This window comes from Lotus japonicus, chromosome 6 (assembly GCF_012489685.1).
Source record: "Lotus japonicus ecotype B-129 chromosome 6, LjGifu_v1.2".
Classification (NCBI taxonomy): Eukaryota; Viridiplantae; Streptophyta; class Magnoliopsida; order Fabales; family Fabaceae; genus Lotus; species Lotus japonicus.
The window spans coordinates 13,695,980-13,716,587 of NC_080046.1; the positions used below are offsets into that span (position 1 = coordinate 13,695,980).

At 33.5% G+C, this 20,608-nt stretch overlaps 1 protein-coding gene and 3 long non-coding RNA genes across 11 annotated transcripts; 1 reads left to right on the forward strand and 3 right to left on the reverse strand.

Moving 5' to 3' along the window:
• Positions 1–7,604: 7,604 nt before the first annotated feature.
• LOC130726376 (cysteine-rich receptor-like protein kinase 18) lies at positions 7,605–10,658 on the reverse strand. 4 transcript variants are annotated; one of them, XM_057577637.1, is made up of 4 exons: positions 10,099–10,657; positions 9,071–9,198; positions 8,760–8,965; positions 7,605–8,003 (listed from the first exon to the last, which is right to left on the reverse strand). In XM_057577637.1, the coding sequence occupies exons 1-3, from the start codon at positions 10,118–10,120 to the stop codon at positions 8,798–8,800; spliced, it is 318 nt and encodes a 105-aa protein (XP_057433620.1). In that variant the 5' UTR covers positions 10,121–10,657; the 3' UTR covers positions 7,605–8,003; positions 8,760–8,797. The 4 variants fall into 4 exon arrangements, 3 of the variants coding, with proteins under 3 accessions (XP_057433620.1, XP_057433619.1, XP_057433618.1); XR_009014803.1 differs by having other exon boundaries at positions 7,608–8,003; positions 8,359–8,965; positions 10,099–10,655; XM_057577636.1 differs by having other exon boundaries at positions 7,608–8,434; positions 10,099–10,658.
• A 960-nt stretch (positions 10,659–11,618) lies between these two features.
• On the reverse strand, positions 11,619–19,280 carry LOC130726836 (uncharacterized). Of its 4 annotated transcripts, none has more exons than XR_009015021.1 (4): positions 18,920–19,278; positions 18,357–18,762; positions 18,135–18,254; positions 11,619–11,819 (listed from the first exon to the last, which is right to left on the reverse strand). It is a non-coding gene; the product is annotated as an uncharacterized LOC130726836 (long non-coding RNA). The 4 variants fall into 4 exon arrangements; XR_009015022.1 differs by lacking the exon at positions 11,619–11,819 and adding an exon at positions 16,724–17,919 and having other exon boundaries at positions 18,357–18,773; positions 18,920–19,280; XR_009015020.1 differs by lacking the exon at positions 11,619–11,819 and adding an exon at positions 16,727–17,492.
• LOC130726837 (uncharacterized) lies at positions 13,914–16,453 on the forward strand. The gene is made up of 6 exons (XR_009015023.1): positions 13,914–14,127; positions 14,234–14,302; positions 14,391–14,516; positions 14,890–14,953; positions 15,094–15,175; positions 15,577–16,453. It is a non-coding gene; the product is annotated as an uncharacterized LOC130726837 (long non-coding RNA).
• A 528-nt stretch (positions 19,281–19,808) lies between the features above and the next one.
• On the reverse strand, positions 19,809–20,603 carry LOC130726343 (uncharacterized). Of its 2 annotated transcripts, none has more exons than XR_009014797.1 (3): positions 20,389–20,603; positions 20,067–20,229; positions 19,809–19,977 (listed from the first exon to the last, which is right to left on the reverse strand). It is a non-coding gene; the product is annotated as an uncharacterized LOC130726343 (long non-coding RNA). The 2 variants fall into 2 exon arrangements; XR_009014796.1 differs by having other exon boundaries at positions 20,067–20,234.
• Positions 20,604–20,608: the final 5 nt, after the last annotated feature.

Consider the following 20,608-nt stretch of genomic DNA (forward strand, 5'->3'; position numbering starts at 1 on the left):
TTGGATCATCAGGTGCTTATGATGGCCAGCTGACGAGTGACGATGGACCGAACCACAGAGGTCCAAGTTGGATCACTAAGCTTGTCATTGCCCTTGCTTGCAGTTTGGGTTTCTTGCCCTTCTTCTTTTCTTACCTTTGTGCTTGTTTTGGAACATCATAATGGCCTTTCCCTTATGAATGATTTGCTCAACAATTCTCAATATATTAAGCAACTTTGGCAAATGTTTGTCAATCTCGTTCATCTTGCAATTCATGAAGTGACTATAACTGTCTAATTGCATGATCAAATTTGTGACTAACTCTTGGCCATGGGGAGACCAGCCTTTCAAGGTGCTCAATATACCCAATCATTATGAGCACAAGTTCTGATATGGCTACCCTCTCCTCGCTTACACGGAAACAATGACTTGCAAGCCTCATACTTATCATGCTTAGCTTGCTCTTGATAATGCATTATCATATTCTACGAATTCATGGTTTCATGTTGCTTATAAAGCTCATAGTTCATGGTAAATAGTATGAGAGAAGCGACATCCAAAGCATCATACTAATTCCAAATGCTTCCTGTGAGCGTCTTTTTCATTCCATAAAGCATTAGCAGCATTTGGCTCAACAATTGATTGCTAAAGGACATATTTCCTTCTCTCGTGTTTGAGGATAGTCTTCAAGTTCCTGCACCAATTGGATTGGACGACGAAATGTGAAGGTTATCACATCGAATCAATGGAATTGTCACCAATTTTTATTTAAGGGGAAATGATTGGAAATTTGGAAACCAGTGTTTTGAAAGATGGTTCATGGTAGCATATAGTTAATTGCGCAAACTACTAATAAATTTAAAATATTTGGTTTACCCCTTTAAGATTGAAAAGATAAACAAGAAGATAATTTCTATATGCAAAGAGGCAGATTATGAAAAATTAGTTTTTATTATTTAGGACAAATTTTGTTACGTAAGGAACGTTGGTATTTTATTTCAGAAAAAAAAGGCTTAATACATAAAAAAGGCCCCTGAAATTGTAAAGGGAATCAGTTCCATGATCTGAAATTTTTTTCATCAAATTGTGTCCCTAAGAATTTTTTTTAATTCAATTAAGGACAAATGCTGCCAGACTTCAATTTTATCCTAGTCAGCAATTTCACGTGGCATTTTTTTTTAAATTAAAAAATTATAAAAGTAAAAATAAAGCATGAGCACAATCAACAACACAAGAATATAACGTGGAAACTCCAAAATCGGAGAAAAAACCACGACCGTTGTCAAAACCGACAACCAGAGAATAAACTCTATGTGAAAATTGTTACAACACATAGACTTCACTCTCAACCACCCCATGACCCCAGTACACCCACACTCTCCAAAGTAAATATTTGAACTACATCTCACAATGCTCTAAACCAAGAGCATAAGAGAAAAAGAAAACACAAATATAAACTTAAAGTGTTTTCAGGTGCTACATCTTTGGTGTTTTGGTGTGTTGAAACAAGGAGCATAAGTTCCATACATATAGTCTTGGACTCTCCCACCCCTCACTAATCTAAGCGATGTGGAACTTCTCCAAGATGCATAACTGGATCTTTTTTTCTCCTTCATTAGCAATGTGAGACTTACATTGCAATCAACCCCAATAATCTCCACCTTGATTGTAATGGTCTTCAATCTTCATTGTCTACACCGACAATCATTGTCTTCACCGATAAACATAATTCTCATTGTCTATATACCGACAAATTAAATTATCATACCCCACCATAAAGAGTACACCACACTTGGAACTAAACCATCCCAAGAATTTCCTTCACTTGAAACTAAATCATTCCAAGAATTTCCACATGCCGAAACCTTGCTGAAAATTTATGGTGCAACTTCCATGTTGGCTTTCTTCGGAAGTTCATCAGCCATCGACATAACCACGTACTTTGCATCAACGCCAACCAATGCCCGCACGCTATCACCACACACCTTGCATCTATATCGACCCATGCCCGTGTGCCACCTGGAAAATTTCATGCCCAGAGCGCCTTGTGTAATCATGATTACATCAACTCCTCCATCACAGCATCATCACAGCTGCAGACCGACTGTAAACCGTGCACCGGGTTGGTTCCCAGCCAGAACCTCCCAAACCAGCACTTCACAATGTCACACTTCTTCAGCACCTTCGCAATACCACACAAAATGATATCCATCGAACCGGAAGCTCTGATACCACTGTTAGGAAATAACACAGCTGAAGAAGTAAAAATAAAGCAGGAGCACAATCAACAACACAAGAATATAACGTGGAAACTCCAAAACCGGAGAAAAAACCAAGGTCGTTGTCAAAACCGACAACCAGAGAATAAACACTATGTAAAAATTGTTACAACACATAGACTTCACTCTCAACCCCCCATGACCCCAGTACACCCACACTCTCTAAAGTAAATATTTGAAATACATCTCACAATGCTCTAAACCAAGAGCATAAGAGAAAAAGAAAACACAAATATAAACTTAAAGGGTTTTCAGGTGACATTTTTGGTGTTTTAGTGTGTTGAAACAAGAAGCCTAAGTTCCCTATATATAGTCTTGGACCCTCCCACCCCTCACTAATCTAAGCAATGTCGGACTTCTCCAAGATGCATAACTGGATTTTTTTTTTCCTTCATTAACAATGTGGGACTTACATTGCAATCAACCCCAACAATCGAATCAATGGAATTGTCACCAATTTTTATTTAAGGGGAAATGATTGGAAATTTGGAAACCAGCGTTTTGAAAGATGGTTCATGGTAGCATATAGTTAATTGCGCAAACTACTAATAAATTTAAAATATTTGGTTTACCCCTTTAAGATTGAAAAGATAAACAAGAAGATAATTTCTATATGCAAAGAGGCAGATTATGAAAAATTAGTTTTTATTATTTAGGACAAATTTTGTTACGTAAGGAACGTTGGTATTTTATTTCAGAAAAAAAAAACTTAATACATCAAAAAGGCCCTTGAAATTGTAAAGGGAATCAGTTCCAGGACCTGAAAAAAATTTTCATCAAATTGTGTCCCTAAGAATTTTTGTTAATTCAATTAAGGACAAATGCTGTCAGACTTCAATTTTATCCTAGACAGCAATTTCACGTGGCATTTTTTTTAAATTAAAAAATTATAAAACTATTTTTTAATTCCAACTCATTTATTTAAGCAGAAAAAAAATAAAAAACTTAATAAAATCTTTTAAATAAAATCCCTAATCTAATAATCCCTTAACTAATTATAACCTAATTATCTCTCTAAATCCATTTCTTGTTCTTCCAAGTTCAGATCCAAGATCTGCGAAATTATCTCCTTTGTTAGTTGTGTGCGTGAGTGACAGAACTCGATCCTTCTTCCTTCTTTTATCACCAAATTAGCAAGAGTTCTCGTTAAAACTAGAATCAAGGACTAAATCATAACTATAAAGAGAGAAGGCAGAGTGAAGGAGAGTCTGAACTCAACAAATAGAAAGATAAAATATCACATTCATTAGCGCAACCAAGCCTTCAAAACCATTACAAAACAAAAAGTTGAGAAAATAACACACAACCAAACATTCCTCTATTTCTCATCTCCTCATAGCAACCCATCTATGTTGGATTCAAAGAAGAAATTCTGAGCTAGACTAAACCCAGAACCCACCTCCACGCCACCCAAAACCTACCACCACCATCAACTAGAAACCCAGAAACCACCCACCACCACCACCAACCTCTTCACGCCACCCCAAACCCAGAACCCATCACCAGAACCCACCACCATCCCTCAGATCCATCGAATCACAAGAAGAGGAACGATGTTGCTTCCAAGCGGCGCTCCCTGAGGGCTTCGAGATCATCGGAACAGTACGAATCAGAGAGAGGAAGAGCGTGATGGGGGCGAGAGAAAAGGACGACGAACCCAACAAACCCATTCACCACCGCAAGCCACCACAAGCCCAGGACGACCACGGATGATTTAGAGAGAGGGAGATGGGGGGCGGTGGCGACAAGGAAGCGGCGGTGAAGCGCGACCCACACGGCAGGTTTGCAAGGTTGGGGTTGGGGTTTCGTTTGGGTTGGGGGTGGGGTGAGGTTGAGGGTGGGTATAGTGGGAGAGGAGGGAGGAAGATGAGAAGTTCAATGAGATCTGGGGTTAGTCAAGCTAATCAGAATGATGAATAATTAATTAAAGATTTTTTGAATAATTAAAAAATGAGTTGGAATTAAAAAATTAACTTTTAGAAATTTTCAATTAAAAAATAATTCCAAATGTCACGTGGAAAAGCTGAATAGGCTAAAATTGAAGCCACTTCAGCATCAGACACACTTTGTCCTTAATTGAATTAAAAAAAAATTCTTAGGGGCCTAATTTGATAAGAAAATTTCTTAGGTCCTGGAACTGATTCCCTTTACAATTCCAGGGGCCTTTTGATGTATTAAGCAAAAAAAAAGTTGTTTATAAAATTTAAGGTTAATCATCAAACTAGTTTTGTGTTTTTACATTGAGTCTAAATTTTGTCCTCAATTGCAAAATGTGTAACAATATACCTTTTGCATTTAGGAAGATTATGTTTTTGTTCCTTGCCGGAGGATTGAGCCTTGGCGATATTGCCTAGTGGCAGGACAGGGTTGAAGTGGCACGCCACATGTCATTTTTAGTTAAATTTTAATTTCTACATATATATATATACTAGTATGTATACCCGTGCCGATGCACGGGGGACATATTTCCAAGTATATAATAATTTGCTTTTAATATATAGAATTATTTATTTTGTATAAATGAAAAGTAAACGTAAATATTATGTTTTATTTGATTAATTTGTTTATGATATAATAATATACTCCCTCCGGTCCTATTTATAAGCAACAAAAAAAAATTCGCATAGTTTAAGAAATGTAGTTAAACTAGATAAAATGCATTAAATTTGTCTTAAATAAAAATAAACTTCCAAAATTACCATTTGTTATTAGTGTTGAAAAGTGGGAAAGAGAGAGAATAATTAATGAGACACATTTTATAAGTTAGAATTAATAAGGGCATCATTGGAAAAAATTAATTAATATAGCTCAAACTTTCATTTGGTTCTTATAAAAAGGACCAAGGTTTTTCTTCTCTTTCATGCTTATAAATAGGACCGGAGGGAGTAATAAATTGTATGACAAATTGTTCTCTCTCTCTCTCACACTCTCTCTCTCTCTCTCTCTCTCTCTCTCTCTCTAATGTATAAGTTATTCCAACAACTTGTTCATTTGGAAGTTGTATTAATCTATGTTGTAAGATTGTTATGCTGATTGGATGCTTAGAAAACTTGAATTTAGCGACTCAATAATTTATTTTACTTTCTCATCGTAAAACTTAAACATAAAAAAATATAAGCTATATATGTTCATTTATTCTAATTGTCGTCAAAATTTCATATTTATATATATATATATATATATATATATATAAATATGTTTGTTATTTTCAACTTGAAAATATTTTAAAATAAATGTTCTTTCCCGTGGAATTTATGTTTTCACAATCAAATTAAAATGGTTTCGTATATCTACTCTTAAAATTATTTAAAAGTATGGAAAAAGTACTAAAATTTTAGTAAAACATTTTCTATAGTTTCAATTTAAAGTATTTTCATGCAAAATGTTCATCATGTAGGAATTTTGTACTATATAATTAATAAATATAGACTAAATATGTTAATTCTTCTCTAATCTCTCGTGGGAGCCATTTTACCACAGTCAAATTATAATGCTTCTGCATATATACTCCTAAATTATTTAAAAAGTATGGAAAATTTACTAAAATTGTATTAAAACATTTTCTATTAGTTTCAACTTAAAAGTATTTCCATGCAAATTGATCCTCATGCAGGAGCTTTTTACTATATAATTAATAAATATAGACTAAATATGTTTATTCTTCTCTAATTCTTCGTGGGAGCCCTATATTCCCAATCAAATAAAAATACTTATGTATATTTATTCTTAAATTATTTAAAAAGTATGAGAAAATTACTAAATTATAACAAAACATTTTCTATTAGTTTCAACTTGAAAGTACTTTCATGCAAAATGTTCCTTATGTAGGAGCTTTTTACTATATAATTAATAAATATAGACTAAATATGTTTATTTTTCTCTATATCCCTGTGGGAGCCTTATATTCACAATCAAATTATAACTCTTATGTATATCTACTCTTAAATTATTTAAAAGTTATGAGAAAAGTACTAAAATTATAACAAAACATTTTCTAAGTTTCAACTTGAAATCATTTTCATGCAAAATGTTTCTCCCCGTATGAGTTTTTTAATATGTAACTTAAACATAAATAAATATAACTGAAAATGTTCTTCCCACTGTCTTCCCAATTTTCACAATTAAATTATATATTCCCTTAAAATCATTTAAAGATTCTAAAAACAGCATATAGCATAAACTTATGCAGAAAATTTTATCGAAAATGGCTGATAGATACCGTGGAAAATAGCACGACATATTTATCATAGTTTTATATATTTTTTACTTCTAAAAATATTTAATTAGAACTCCACCATCTGAATTAGAAAAAGAAGATATTTCTTTATAAATTCTTGACAACAATAATAATTAAAAGTTCTTTCCGGTCAAAACTGGAAGAAATTTTAAAAAGTGAAAAATTAATAAGATTAGAATATTATATAATAATATAATAATATTTAAAAATCAGAATAATTATTCCTAATTTTCTATGCTGAAATAGTTACAAAACTATCAAATTTTAATTTTTAAGAAGTTTATTTGAAATTAATAAAAAAGTTAGTATTTAGGTTACCATAAATATTTTGCCAGCTGATTAATGTATCAATACATTCGTATACAAACAATATTTTATTAATATAATTTAATTGAAAAACTTTGTATCTTTCTTAATCTTTGTTCTCAAAGATGTGATTAATACATCATTTTATTCTTAAAAAAATATTTAGTATCAAAAATTCATATTTTTATATATATTTTATTTACTATGTAACTTATAGATATGTAGAACTAAATCCAATTCGTAAAATTTAAGAGAAAAAGATAATGAGCTAAAGCCAATCTAAGTGAATCATGATAAATGCACCAATTCTCTACATGGATATATTTTTAAGGGTTAAGGGTCATATTAGTCTCTTTGTTTGTAAAAACGATTGATTTTAGTCCCTCAGTCAAAAATCCGCCAATAACTGTAAAAAAAACCGCCACTAATCGTCATTTTTTTTACTAAGGTACCAAAATTAAACACTTTTACAAACACAGGGGACTAATATGACCCTTAACCCTATTTTTAATGAACTGAGATATATTATATTAACTTTCTGATACATAGGAAAAATGAAAAGGCATGTTTTAGCCTCCAAATATAAATGAATGACACACTCTAGTCTCTAAGAGTCTGGGGGTTTTCCATGTAAGGTGTTTTCAGCATGTGCAGATTTTCATATGCTCTCTTCATTAGTAAATTATCATTTTGCTGTCAAAAAATATATATATATATATAAATGAAGGACAAAGCAGCACCTTAACCAAATACTACATAGTATTCTTTGTATGTTTTGTCATCCTTCTTTATCATGTTTCAAAAACTGGTAGATAGAGAATGCTTCCCTTCGGATAGAAAGATGTTTCTTTTTATTGAAGTCACCAACCTCTACATATTCATGTTTTCTTTAAAGCAAGAGAACTCTTAAAATTTCTTTCTCAAGTTTATAAATAACACTTAAAGAAAGCCTTAACAAAAAACATGCATCATTGAAGATTAATGCATTAAAATAAAGATGACAATGCTTCATTTTTTAACATTTTTTTTCTAGTTCATTTTCTTTATCCAAAATTATTTCTCCCTATGACTGCATATGTCCAAAAGCTCTTCCTTCCTTCTACTATTTCGTTGAAGAAATCATCGAGTTTCCTTGATGTAGTTTCAAAGCAGCTCTTAACGTTATCAAATCATGTCAAACCTGTCCAAGCTGTGCGCATTACCTACGGAAAATAGAAGTATTAAATGCAAATAAAAATCTAATTACATTCAGCCAAAGAAACAGCCTGGAGCTATGCACAATTTTTAAGTAAAATACAATTGCAGTCCTCTCCTCCCTTTTCTATCTTCTCTAGTCAAATAATTTTTTCCTGTTTAATGGTTCATCCAAGTGAAAATCTAATTACATTCACTATCATGTACCTCTCTTTCCCACTTCCCTGATGAGTTATGACCCTAATTCCCATCTTCTAGAGCAACTATCATAATTTCTACTATTATTATTAAAATTTTAAAAACAAATGATCAACAATAATTATAAGCTTAACCATTTATTTTTCTATTATTTTGAATTTATACCTTCTGAAATCCTGAGTATGAACTGAGTACTTTTATGTTGTGAACATCTCAGTTGTAGTCTTCTAGATATAATTATCTGGGGAGAATTAAATTTTTTCAATAGAAACAGATATGAATTATCATGAAATATATCAACCACCTGACATAACATGAGCAATGGCTATTAAAAAGTGATAGCTATCATATATGCCATTCAGTAAACATGCTAATCAGCAAGACTATACAACCAAAATTGACCAATCTAAATGTGCACGCTTAACTGAATCTGCAAACCCATGTCAAGATAAAACATTTTTAACCATCTCTACATAAATTATGCACTTACCATTCTTCAGAACTGAATTATGCACTTACCATATCAGTGAAGGGGTCACTGCCAACACATCAAGAAAAGTTCTTACCAAAAATAAAGTAGTCAAGGCTTTTTTTGGGAACAAACTCATAGACCAGTAACTTCTCTTTCCAAACTGAGACCAAGTAGCCTGACTAAATTTATGTGTTGTAGCTTGGCCACCAACTGCACCTCGTTCTTGAACTCTGTATCCCCTTGTTCTGAATTTGAAGACAACCTTTTCACAGCAACCTCTAGTCCATTGGAAAGCTTACCCTGAAAATATTTCAGTTTGATGTAAATGTACATCAGAACTGAGAGTAAGTGAATACCACTATATGAAAATTATTATTGATCTAAAATGTACGCGCATATCATTACCTTGTAAACAGGTCCAAATCCTCCTTGTCCTAGAATATTTGTGTCGGAAAAGTTATTTGTAACCTTTCTTATGGTCTCCAAGTTGAATTGCATTGTATCAGCAGGTTCAATTCCACTGTCATCTTCAGCTACACATGGGAATGGAACTTAATCAATTTTAGTTCTTCAAAGGTGATTTAAGATAAACAGCAGTAAATCAGAAAAAGCATGATGGTTAACGGTAAATTTGCTTTCTCTCTCTCAATACCTTCTGTAATATATACAGAAAGTACTTCATATGTTATTATTTCAATTATGATTAATTGCTTGTATTGTATTGAGGAAAATTATATCATGTTAATACTGAAAGTTGATTAAACATTAGTCTTATTGCCAATAAGAATCACATGTAGACAGTGCTTTGTCTTACTATCAGTATCATCAATATGTCTCCTTTCAGATATTACTCTGCACTCTCTACAACCTTCAGCCAATCCAATCTCTATTTGTTAACAACCACCTTAGAACAATATACATGAATTGGAAACACAAAACCAACATATTATAGAACTAATCTTAAATAGAATTTTAAAGCAACATGATATACATTTAAGATCATCTTGGTATACATTTAAGAACTAAGCTTGTATTGTATTGAAGAAATATAATACATATAGCATAAGGATAACAGGTTCAAAAAAGCAAAAGACAACCCTGCTAAGAAGAACAAAACAGAAATAAAGGGCAGCCAAAACAGAATTCAAGCAACATAGTTATGCTCTATTTCCTGTTCCTGCAAAGAAGGAATACAAAAGTTTTGTAACTTAGTCAACATATCATCCACAATGTCTCTCTGTCTAAATTCTTACACAACAGCAAGCATTGCAAGCATCTCACATCTTTGGAAAGCTAAAACAGATTCATAATTAAACATGATATCTATTATCTATCTTTTGAACCTCTGCGGTTTAAAGAGAAACATGAAAAAGACCATAAAAATGCAAAAGAACCACCAACCAAAAAGCAAAAGGGGTAGATAGGGAACTCACCAAAATGCAAGCGCAGGAACATGCATTCAGTGAAAGATCTCAAAGGAGAAGAGGAAGAGATCGAAAGTGATTCGTACAGAGCCTACACAAACAGTGTTATCAATGGTCTGCAAATGATGAACAAAATACTTGACCATATAATGTTTTAAACTTGATTAGAGGGTCATAAAACTTATCTGTAGAGAAAATTGCCGCAAGCAGCCCTGCATAGGATATTTGAAGTTAGAAATTAGTTACTGTCAAACATTAATCATTAAAAAGAAAGGGTGAAAGTACGCATGCACCTGGGTTACATGAAAATTTCTCACATTTGGATGAGATCACCTCCTCTGCCTAAAAGTAAAAGATACAATTTTTAGGAACAACCAATTTCAAAAATCAAAACTGAAATAGGGACTTCTTTCAGCATGTTTGGGAGGAATGGAGTTTAAGAAGAAGAAAGATATAGAAGAGAGAATTCAAGGGAGGGAGGAGAACCACCGGGCGATGGAAGAGAAAAAATGATACTATAAAGTTGAGAGAGAGAAGACCGGGCGGATAAACCAATGTTGAGTTTAATTTGAACTCAAACATTTCTTAATTTTAATTTCAAAATCAAATGGTGTATAGGAGAAATGAATGAATAGCTAGCAGAGGAATTCAATTAATGTGATTGTGGACGACAACCTCTCATAAGTGTAAACCTCTTAATTTCTCTTTTTTTTAATTGGACAGTATGGGAGGCAAAATCTAAAATAGGTGTTTATTAAACAATTAGAAAATAGAACCCAGTAATGAAAATCACGTATAAAGTTCAAAAAAATCTGAATACTATTAAAGAGCACTAACACATGTAATCTCTAATTGGCTATTTATGTGGTGGAAATAATCATAGTTAAACAGGTAAATAGTGATTGGCTTAGAAGTAGCTAGTGGATAATTAATGTGAATCAATAATGAATGTTAGTCAAATTTTGGGTAAAAAATATTTCGAAAATAAAATAAATTGCAGGTGCTATTACATGGCTACCCTTAGATAAAAAAACAATTAGCAAAGATGCCACTCCCAAGTTTCCAAAAGTGGTAATAAGATTTTCTTTATGATTTTTTTTAATCATGGAAAATTTGTTGAAACCTCCTTCATTGCTTGCCAAGTGTCAAAACTTGTCATCTTTTAGGTTCTCTTTTATATACTACTAGTATACCTGCCCGTGCCATGCACGGTAGTTATTTTCTGAAATTTTGTAAAATTATTATGTTTGAAATAATTGTTGTAAAATTATATTTGAGCTACGATATATGTATAATGTAGGAATTCTCTGGTACTTGTTTTGTGGTTAAATAATATATTATAATTTATTTCGACTATTGTATTAAACTGGGCAATGAAATAAATATATTGCAAATGAAAATTTAGATCATAAGAACAATATCTTGAATACTATTTTCCTTGACTAATTTCCTCTTGTCCTTGGGGTAATGGCTATCAAGATTCTTTCTTCTAGTAAGTAGCAACTCTATAAGAAGTAAGAACATATCAAAAACTCCAAGCATTTCTTTGGAGAGTAAACAATACTCTATCCAATGTCTCAACGGGAAGGAATTTAACAGTCTGTACAGTAACTAATGCACGAGTAGAATGAATGAGAACAAAACATCTATATGCATGTTTCATGGGTACAATAAAAATTTAGATCTCTGTCGCCTCTCCAAATGAATCATTTGATTGCAGCTAAAGCATCCTACAAAAATAAGATTTGACAATGGTAAGATCAACATAGTAAGAGAACAGTTATGCAAATTCAGCTTGAGGAAATGTTAAAAGAATAGCAAATTTTACTTTTAATAGCTTATATGCCCCACAATCCTTGATCTAATCTGATGAAGATAGAGCAAACCTTTTCAAATTTATTGGAAATCCTTCTATGTCAATATGTCAGCTCTTGTTGAACCAAATGAACAAATATTCTATAAGTTCATTATTCCATAAAAGTGTTAAGTTAAGAACTTATAATGCCTAGGAGTTTCATACTCAAATGTGAATGACTCTTTTTCCACCCTCCTAAAAAACATCATCACAATCTGAAACAAAGTGTTCATGTAGTTCAACTTCAGAATCACATTGTTTTTTGTTCTATTTCATGAAGTGTAGATATAAAAAAGCAATGTGAGTCAGTACGTAGAACTGATGTGGTCGCAGTTCTACACGTCTAACAAATAAAATTATATGATGTACCATGTCATCCATGGATACCATTAATCTCATCTTCTTTTAATTACAGAAGCTCCACAAATACTTCAACACAATGTTATTGCAACTTTAGATTTCAGTAAAATGAAAAAAAAACAATGATCACTATGTGATGAGCCCCTTTGCCGACTCTAGAGAAAGTTTCACAAGAGCCATAACAGTGAAATTTATTGAGTAGGTGCAGTATAATAGTGCAGCGCATTTTATAGTTCAACACATTCAATAAAAACGTGGATTAAGGAATAAAGCAAATGGTGCTTCTGTTTTCTTTAAAGTAATATTGTTGTCCTCATTTACTTAAAATGAACCATAAAAAATAAAGGTATACATAAGAAAAAGGAGAAGAAATGGTCTGACTTTGCCTCATGAAAACCTCAGTAGCAATTTAAGAAGCAAAATCTAAAACCAAAGGGAAGAAGTTATACAATTAAATATAAATTTTTAATAAGAATTCAAGGAAAGAAACCAAGTTATCATCCGATCTTCCAATTGAGAACTTTACTATCACTACAACAAAAATTACATTTAGCGACAATCTTGTAGTGGCAAAAGCCCTATTGCCGGCATTTTATGTAAAAAAATACACTTTTTCTACATATTATGAATTTGCATTAATAAGTTACGTATAGTGGCAATTGATGAAAAAAGACAAAAGTTTCACCGGAAAGTCTCTGTTTCCCTCTTCCTCGCCCTTACTTTCTCTTCCCTCCTCTTCAACCTCGCTCTCTTCTTCCCCATCTGAACCCTAGCTTCAAATCTCTCCGCTTCTGGCTCTCCGTCGGCGGCAACGTCTGATTCGGCGGCGGCCACATAGTCCCCTTGCCCCCACTGCCGACGTGATCTGAAGCCTCCCTCTTAGCGGTGTTCCAATCCTCGCATATCGGAGGAACTCACCGTTGCCCTGTCATCGTCGCCGATGTTTGCGAAATCCGAGCACCGCAAAACCGAGGGGACGATGTTGCAGCCGTGGCGGATGAGGAGCCCGAAGGAGTGGAGCGAAGAGGATGTTGAGGTTCAGGAGAAGCAGATGGCGAAGCCAATTGGAACAGAGCCAATTCGCATACTTAGCTCTCCATTCTCGTTCAGTCGCTTGATTCGCGTTCTAGGTTCTCGTTCACTCGTGCTCACGCTCTTGCTCTGGATCTCTGTTTGCTCCAGATCTTTCAAGATCTCCAATGGTGAGTTTCCATTTCTACACACTTTCTTTTTATCTTTGATCTATAATCTATAATTTACCTTTCAAATTGCATTCTATTTGAATAAGGATGCAGTCACCGTTTCATCGATTTGAAATTTTCTGCACAGTTTGGTGTATTTGCAATTTTAGGGATTTTTGTTTGGGTTAATTTGAGCTTGAAATCTGAATAGGAACATGATGCTTATGAGAGGATGCAGCAAGTGATGGACTATATGAAGATGAGAATCTAAACCACATGAAGTGAAGCTTATGGAGCAAGTCTTTTCAATTTTCAATGATGATTATTCCTATTCTTTAATTCCCTACCTTCAACTTCTCTCTCAGATGGAACCTTCTTTCTGTGGATTTCTTGCAATTGGGGGGGGGGTGCTTTCTATGCTAGTATATTTACCATTTCGGTTAAAATTTCTCCTGTATATTTATAGTTGTTTCATAGTTTCAGTTTCTTGAATTTTTGTCTCCTGCCATGATTATGTTCTTTTGTATGTTATACTTAGACAGTTGGGCCAACTTAGCAATGAACAGTTCTTGGTTGATGATTGATGAATTTGAATGTCCCCAGCAACTACAAAAGTTATACACTTCTACAAAGACGACTAAGGTCTATTAGTGTAATCAGTCCATTGCATTTATTATCTAGTGACTGGCCTTTAATAAATTCAGAGAGTTTTTTGTTTGCTCAAGTTTAACCATGGTGATGTTTATAGCATTTTCAGCGGCATATTGTTCACGGTATTGAAGTATCGTTGCTGTTAGTTCTTAGCAGATGAATATAGGTGACTTTGCTTTTTGACTTTTTCCTATGCTATTAATTTGGTTGTGCCTCAGGGCTGATAATTGATGTTTTATGTATATGTGCTTCAGTAAGAAAGTTGGCTAAAGACTTATGTAAATATGCAACTGAGCATCAAGACAGTACATACCCCCTTGCAAAGGTTGTATGTGCTGGATTTAAGTAAAGTGTTGAACCTCCAGTTTATTTAAGTGGAGGTATGTGTGCTTAGTATTTCATTAAATGAACTGCACTTTTGATACAGTCTTCGTGTTCTAAAAATATTTTGTAAGAGTGGTATACTAAACTTTACATACTGACTTTAACAGATATTAAGACTAACGAGTTTCATGAAAGAAATGGAGGTTGTTGGCAAGATAAAAATGCTAATGTAACCGCTTTCCTACCACTTATTGTTCTCCTAATTATAACTGTTATGTGGTTGGCTGCAAGTTAAACCTTTAACATTGGCAGGATACTTTTAGGGGGGGAATTTGTGGTTGGCTGCAAGTTTGTGAGGGCTCTGTCATGCTACATCATATATTTTCTAGTCACTTTTCTAAGTTCTAACTACATACTCTTGTTACGTAGGTCCTTAATGAGGCCACTGCATACTTGTGGTATTGTAGGGTGATTCTCTTTGTATTGGTTGCAGGTTAGTTGTCTAATCTTATGAACCTTTATGAAGAATTAATTTTAGATAAAATATGTAAAGTTAATTGAAAGCTTTTTGATCTGAGATAATTTTGTTAATTTGTTTCATAAGTGCTTTATTTTGTGATATTGTTTTGCTAGGGAAGTGGAGTAATTTGCAGTAGAATTTTAATGCAGTTTCGTTGGTTAAAGCATTGCAGCTCATGCTATCCTTTCTCTTTTGGTAGGTTTTGGACCTCATTTTTTGGCTTGTTGAATGATGTAATGATTTTTAGAGTTAAAGTTGAAGATATGTATTTTGACTTTTATATTTAACTTTAAGTTCACATTATCTTTCAATCAGTTCAACAAGGATTCTTTAGTTTAACCCCCTCTCCCCTAAATGTGGTGCTTTGTTCCTTGATGTGTATGTTGTTATTGAATTCTAGAAAAAAAGTATTGTCTGAGGTAACATAGATGCAAGCAAGTGGCCTATGTGTCAAATTTTGGGTCTGGAGATATCTAAAAATAGTCAATTTAAATTGGTCAATAGCATCAGCCTACTAAATTCTATTGCTTATGATTCCGTCACAGCTCAAAAGGGAAGTACTTGATTCCTTGTATTTGACAACTGGAACGATACAGGTTATTGCAAATTTGCAATGAAGGTATGTGGTCCCACCTATGCTGCTCCAAGAGATGCGGTTACGTGTCAGATTGAGAAGGAAATTGAGTTTGAAGCAGGGCATGTTGACCTCTCCAAAAGGGAGCATAAGGGACCTGAGTTCTTCAAGATTTCAGGTTCAATTTTTCACTTCTTTTTTGTTGAAAAAGTTCATTTTAATATTATACTTGATCACTTTGTTTTCCACATTGGGTTTTCCTTTACCTGTTTGTCATAATTTGTTTCCGATAATCTTGTTGTTTCTCACTTCTTAGGGACGTAAAGGTATGTTTTCAGTATCATATTTATTGTAAAATGATTGCTGTTAATTCAGTTTCCATATGTTATAAACTTATAATGACATGATCATGATGGATATTAATTGAGTATGACATCTCCATGGACTGACTTTTACATGATTATGATGCATACTACCTATTTAAGAGTTAAACCTTCCGCAATTTGGGGTGAAATTAAAATGATAAGGTGTCTTATTGATGGTGATATAGATAGCTAAAAATTATTTTAAATTGTAAAGCTGTGATGCTTTGCTGCTGTTTAGCATTAATGTTTCCTAGCTACTTTGGTGTTGTTAAATGATGAAGTTTAAAATCTGATTTGTAGAGTAGTTTTAGTGTTTATACTTCCATGGTTTTCTGCAACTCTAGTTCTGAAACTATACAAGGTAACGAATTGAGTGGTAAGAGCATTAGTGCTCGAGTAAGTTTTATGCAAGTAGGTATTTGAGTTGCAAGTTCTATTTTTTGGCAGCTATGAAACCATTTTCTGGCGGTTCTAAACCGCCAAAATTGGTTTAACAAGCCAATGCAAACGATGACATTTAGCGGCAATACTAAAGGCCGCCAAATATGGCCGCTAAACGACGACAGCTTTTGCCGGCCGTTTTTTACATCTTTACCGGCGCCCGGTATAAGCGCCGGCAAAGCCTTTGCCGACCCCCGATGCAGCGGCGAAGTAGTGTTTGCCGGTAAAGTCGTTTGCGGCCATTTTTATTGCCGCTAAAGGCAATATTTATTGCCGGTAAAAAGCCTTTTTGTTGTAGTGTATGTCAATTAACTCCCCCCTCCAACTCAAAAACCCAATGCCATCATTAAAGCCATTGTGTGCAACTTCATAAATTTGAAAAATAATAAAACTATTGCTTGTTACAATCAAACTTGACCATATTATAAAAGTAAATAAAATAGTCAAGAAAGCCAAACATGTTCTCCATCCTGTTCTGTTTAAAATAAAAGTGAAAACAACTAAATAGTAAGTTAGTAACCAAACACTATATTAACTTTGCATAAGAAATATAGAAAATAGTTCCAAATTATCTGTTCTATAATGTACAAAATCCAAACCCAAGAATAATATAAAAGCAAGCATTAGATATCAAAGGAAAAGGCATCAAGGTATGCATTAGATTTATAAAAGTCTCTCTCAACGCATGAGAAAATGTGCTGATTTCAACAATTAGAGATTCTAAGAAAACTTAACAGATAGCAACAACATGTGCAAGTCTCCTTTTTAATTTGGACTGCAAAGGAACGTATATTGAGAGCTATAAGGCCATTAACATGAAACACATCAAACTCATCTATTATCTAGCAGTGAACTCTAGCAGCACATACATCTTAATTAAGTTTGATTCTATATGGAACTGTATAGGAAAAGACAAAACAATTTTGGCATGAAAGTGTTCTCCAAAAAGCCCCCTTAGGTTCATGGAGACATATTACATTCAAGGTAAAAATTATCTTATGAAAAGAAATTACAAACTTGAATATACCTCAAGTCCTCTAGTCCAACATTAAAACTTAATTAGATAAAAAACAGTAAACAGTAAAGGAAATCCCTAACTCCTGCACTTGGACTTTTCCATGGTCCCTGGTAGCTACAGAAGAATATAAATTTACTTAAACAAACCATGACACATAAATTCTTATGTTAAAATTCAAATAGCAAAATACATTTTCTTTCAGCTTTGTGCTTATGTTCCAAACTAATGTTCCTAAATCATTGTCTTACTGAATCAAGAACCATAATCATTCAATCCTCTAGCTTCTCTATATAACTTCCACTAACCATTATGCATTATCCCTAATACCCATAATCTTGTTGAATCAAGAACCATAATCATTCAAAGAAAGTCCCTTCAGTTAAGTGAATCCTAATGTTATTTTTCAATTCACTGATAATACATAAACACCTTGCACCAGAACTCAGATATCATAATCTCAAAACAAAATGGTAATTTCATTTAATAAAACTTCCTTCTAACCCAAAACATGTATCACTTCCTCCTCTTTAGCCAATGTCACCTGAAATAAGTTCAAACTAAAATGGGTTGCAGAGAAAAGGAACACCAACGAACAAAAATATATATAAAACACAAATAAAATAACAGAGAATCACTTTTCACATCACCACCACCACCCATCAACCCATCAATAGCATTATCCAGCTAAATCCTTTTATTTCAATTCAAAAGAAGCTGGAATCAGATAAGATGAGGAAAAGAAAGAGGAACACATACTTTCAGAAGCAAGTAAAAACGGATACATCCTTTCAGCATAGTGTAGCGTCCCAAAGTCCCATATCACACGGTTATTGCCTCAAACCGTTGCGGCCTTATCCTTTATCGTTAAGCCTCACCCTGTGAAAAAAATTCATGATTAAAAGGTGTGGATAAGAATGGTGAAGACAGCTTCGCAATTATATAGTAGAGAAGCACATAGAGGGATTAAAAAGTTCATACCTGATGCAAGTAGAATTATTACTCTGATCCGGTCATTGTTTCCTACCATTGTTTCTGAGGAAAATCTTAGACGCTAGGATTAGTTGGAGGAGGGAGTGATCATTTGCAAAACAACTCCATCAACTCATCTCTATTTATAGTACGCCAAGAAAAGTTGCATGCAAAATTCGAAAGATGATGCTCTTAGACCAGAAAGCAAAGAGAAGAAAAATAGAGCAAGCTTCATCAAACCCACCCAGATCCTCCTTACTATGAACTGATGTCCTCTGTTTAAGAAACCTCCACTATTAGATGAAACCCCCAATCTCTCCCATGCAGGCTCCATGTCCAATCACCGTTGCCAAATCCCAGAGAAGTCCCCTTCCGCCACCTTCATCTCCCTATCCAACTTTGTCTTCAAGAAATCCTGCCAGCCATCTCTCCAAAAATAAGAATTAATCAACGAAAAATGAGATGAAGACAAATGTTCAAGAGAAGACAGGAAAAAAAACTGAATTAAGAGGAAAAAAATAGATCACAGGGATGATGAAGAAGATATTCTTTGATGAACAAATTTGACGTACTTGTAATTGCTCCTTTTAATGCGCAATAGAAGGCTAGGTTCAGATCTTGGAGACGGAGAGGATGCTTTGCAAATATCAACGGTTCAAGTTGGGATTTCAACAGAGCATATGCACGCTTCTGTGAAAAAGTTGGATACCGTGAAAATAAGAAAACGTGTTGTTTACTCTATTTTCTCTCTCTGTTAATTGGTTGTAGTGGGCGGTTTGTGTAAATCTATAATGATGACCAGCATATATGGAAGAGAAAATAAATACACGTAAAGCACCTGCAGATAAAGATTGAACCCATAAAATTTCAAATGCCGCTCGCTGATAGGCTGTTTGGGGCGGTTCGAGAGGTTTTAGCCTTTTAGGGTATGATAACCTAAAGTTAAGTTTTAAAAATTAGTAACTAATATCTTCATTATTTAAACATATATTTTCGAATTACAGGGTGGAAACAGAATCAAAGCTTTAAACGTTTGTGTCCACGTGTTGAATTCTAAAACTTGCCAAAAATAGTAATTCAAATTTCGTTTAGAATTTTTTTTAATAATTATGCTAACGTGGCGCAAGATGGGGTGGGTTCCTCTAGTGACACGTGGCAAACTTTCCTTCTAATGGTTTCTCATTTTATTTATACTAGTGTAGTGGCCCGTGCCATGCACGGGAGATTTTTCACAAAAAAATTAAAATTATTTTTGAACTAATTATGATATATTTATAATGCTTACTTAGCTTCTACCTGGGACATAGCTAATCAATATATATTTAACCATTTATTTTCAAACATCATATAAATATTACAGTTGCGAACAAAATATATTTCAGATCAGAACTTAGGTTATAACAAAATATCTTGAATACAGCATATGACAACCATCTCATATCTAAGAGTGCTTACATCTAAACATAAGTTTTATCATGTCAATTATATTCCAAAAATTAAATAGCTATCTCTTTCATCAGCCACCATTCAAATCACATTTGCAAAAAAATCAACAATTATATCACATCTTTTTGAAGAATGTTGCCAGCATATAAACATATCCCAATTCCAAGCCGTGAGCAACCATGTCCTAAACACAAAAATAACAGTATAATCAACACTCTAAATGATCAATAATATACATTATAACTTTGTAGTTTAAAAATATAGACTACTAACCAACTTGATGAATTTAATGCTTATTACATTCCTTCAAAATGATGAGAGGTCCTTGTGTGTAACAGGCTTTGTATTAGCTAGGAAATTGTGGCCTTCGTTAGCTTCCTTTTCCATGGTGCTTTTTGCATCTGATAGGAACTCCTATACCGGGTCTCTGACCATTCTATTCTATATTTGAATTTTAAAAAAAAATAAAATAAAATAATGCATTATAATATAAAGAACAAATTAAAATTTCCAAGAATATAATATAATCAAGTTCATGAATATAATTTTTTTATGAAGTTCAAGAATATTTAGAAATATAGAAATTGGTGTTTACCTGATTAATCAATTATAGAGTATCAAAAACCTCATTGTACACAACATTTTTGGTCGATTTAGACATCTTTCCTTCTTCATCTAAGCTTAAAATCTTCAAACCCTTCTTTGTTTTTACTCTAGACACAGCCACATATAGTTGGCCATGTGTAAAAACTGGTTTAGGAAGAAAGAGACCAACATTCGATAAAGATTGCCCTTGGCTTTTATTTATGGTCATC

What these genes read in the sequence shown, in the direction of transcription:
- LOC130726376 (XM_057577637.1), bottom strand. Translation starts at nt 10,120, where the DNA reads ATGTTCCTGCGCTTGCATTTTG. An exon ending in GTTCCTGCGCTTGCATTTTG is followed by an intron (nt 9,199 to 10,098) that starts GTGAGTTCCCTA and finishes TCCCATGTGTAG; the next exon opens with CTGAAGATGACAGTGGAATT. An exon ending in GATTTGGACCTGTTTACAAG is followed by an intron (nt 8,966 to 9,070) that starts GTAATGATATGC and finishes AAATATTTTCAG; the next exon opens with GGTAAGCTTTCCAATGGACT.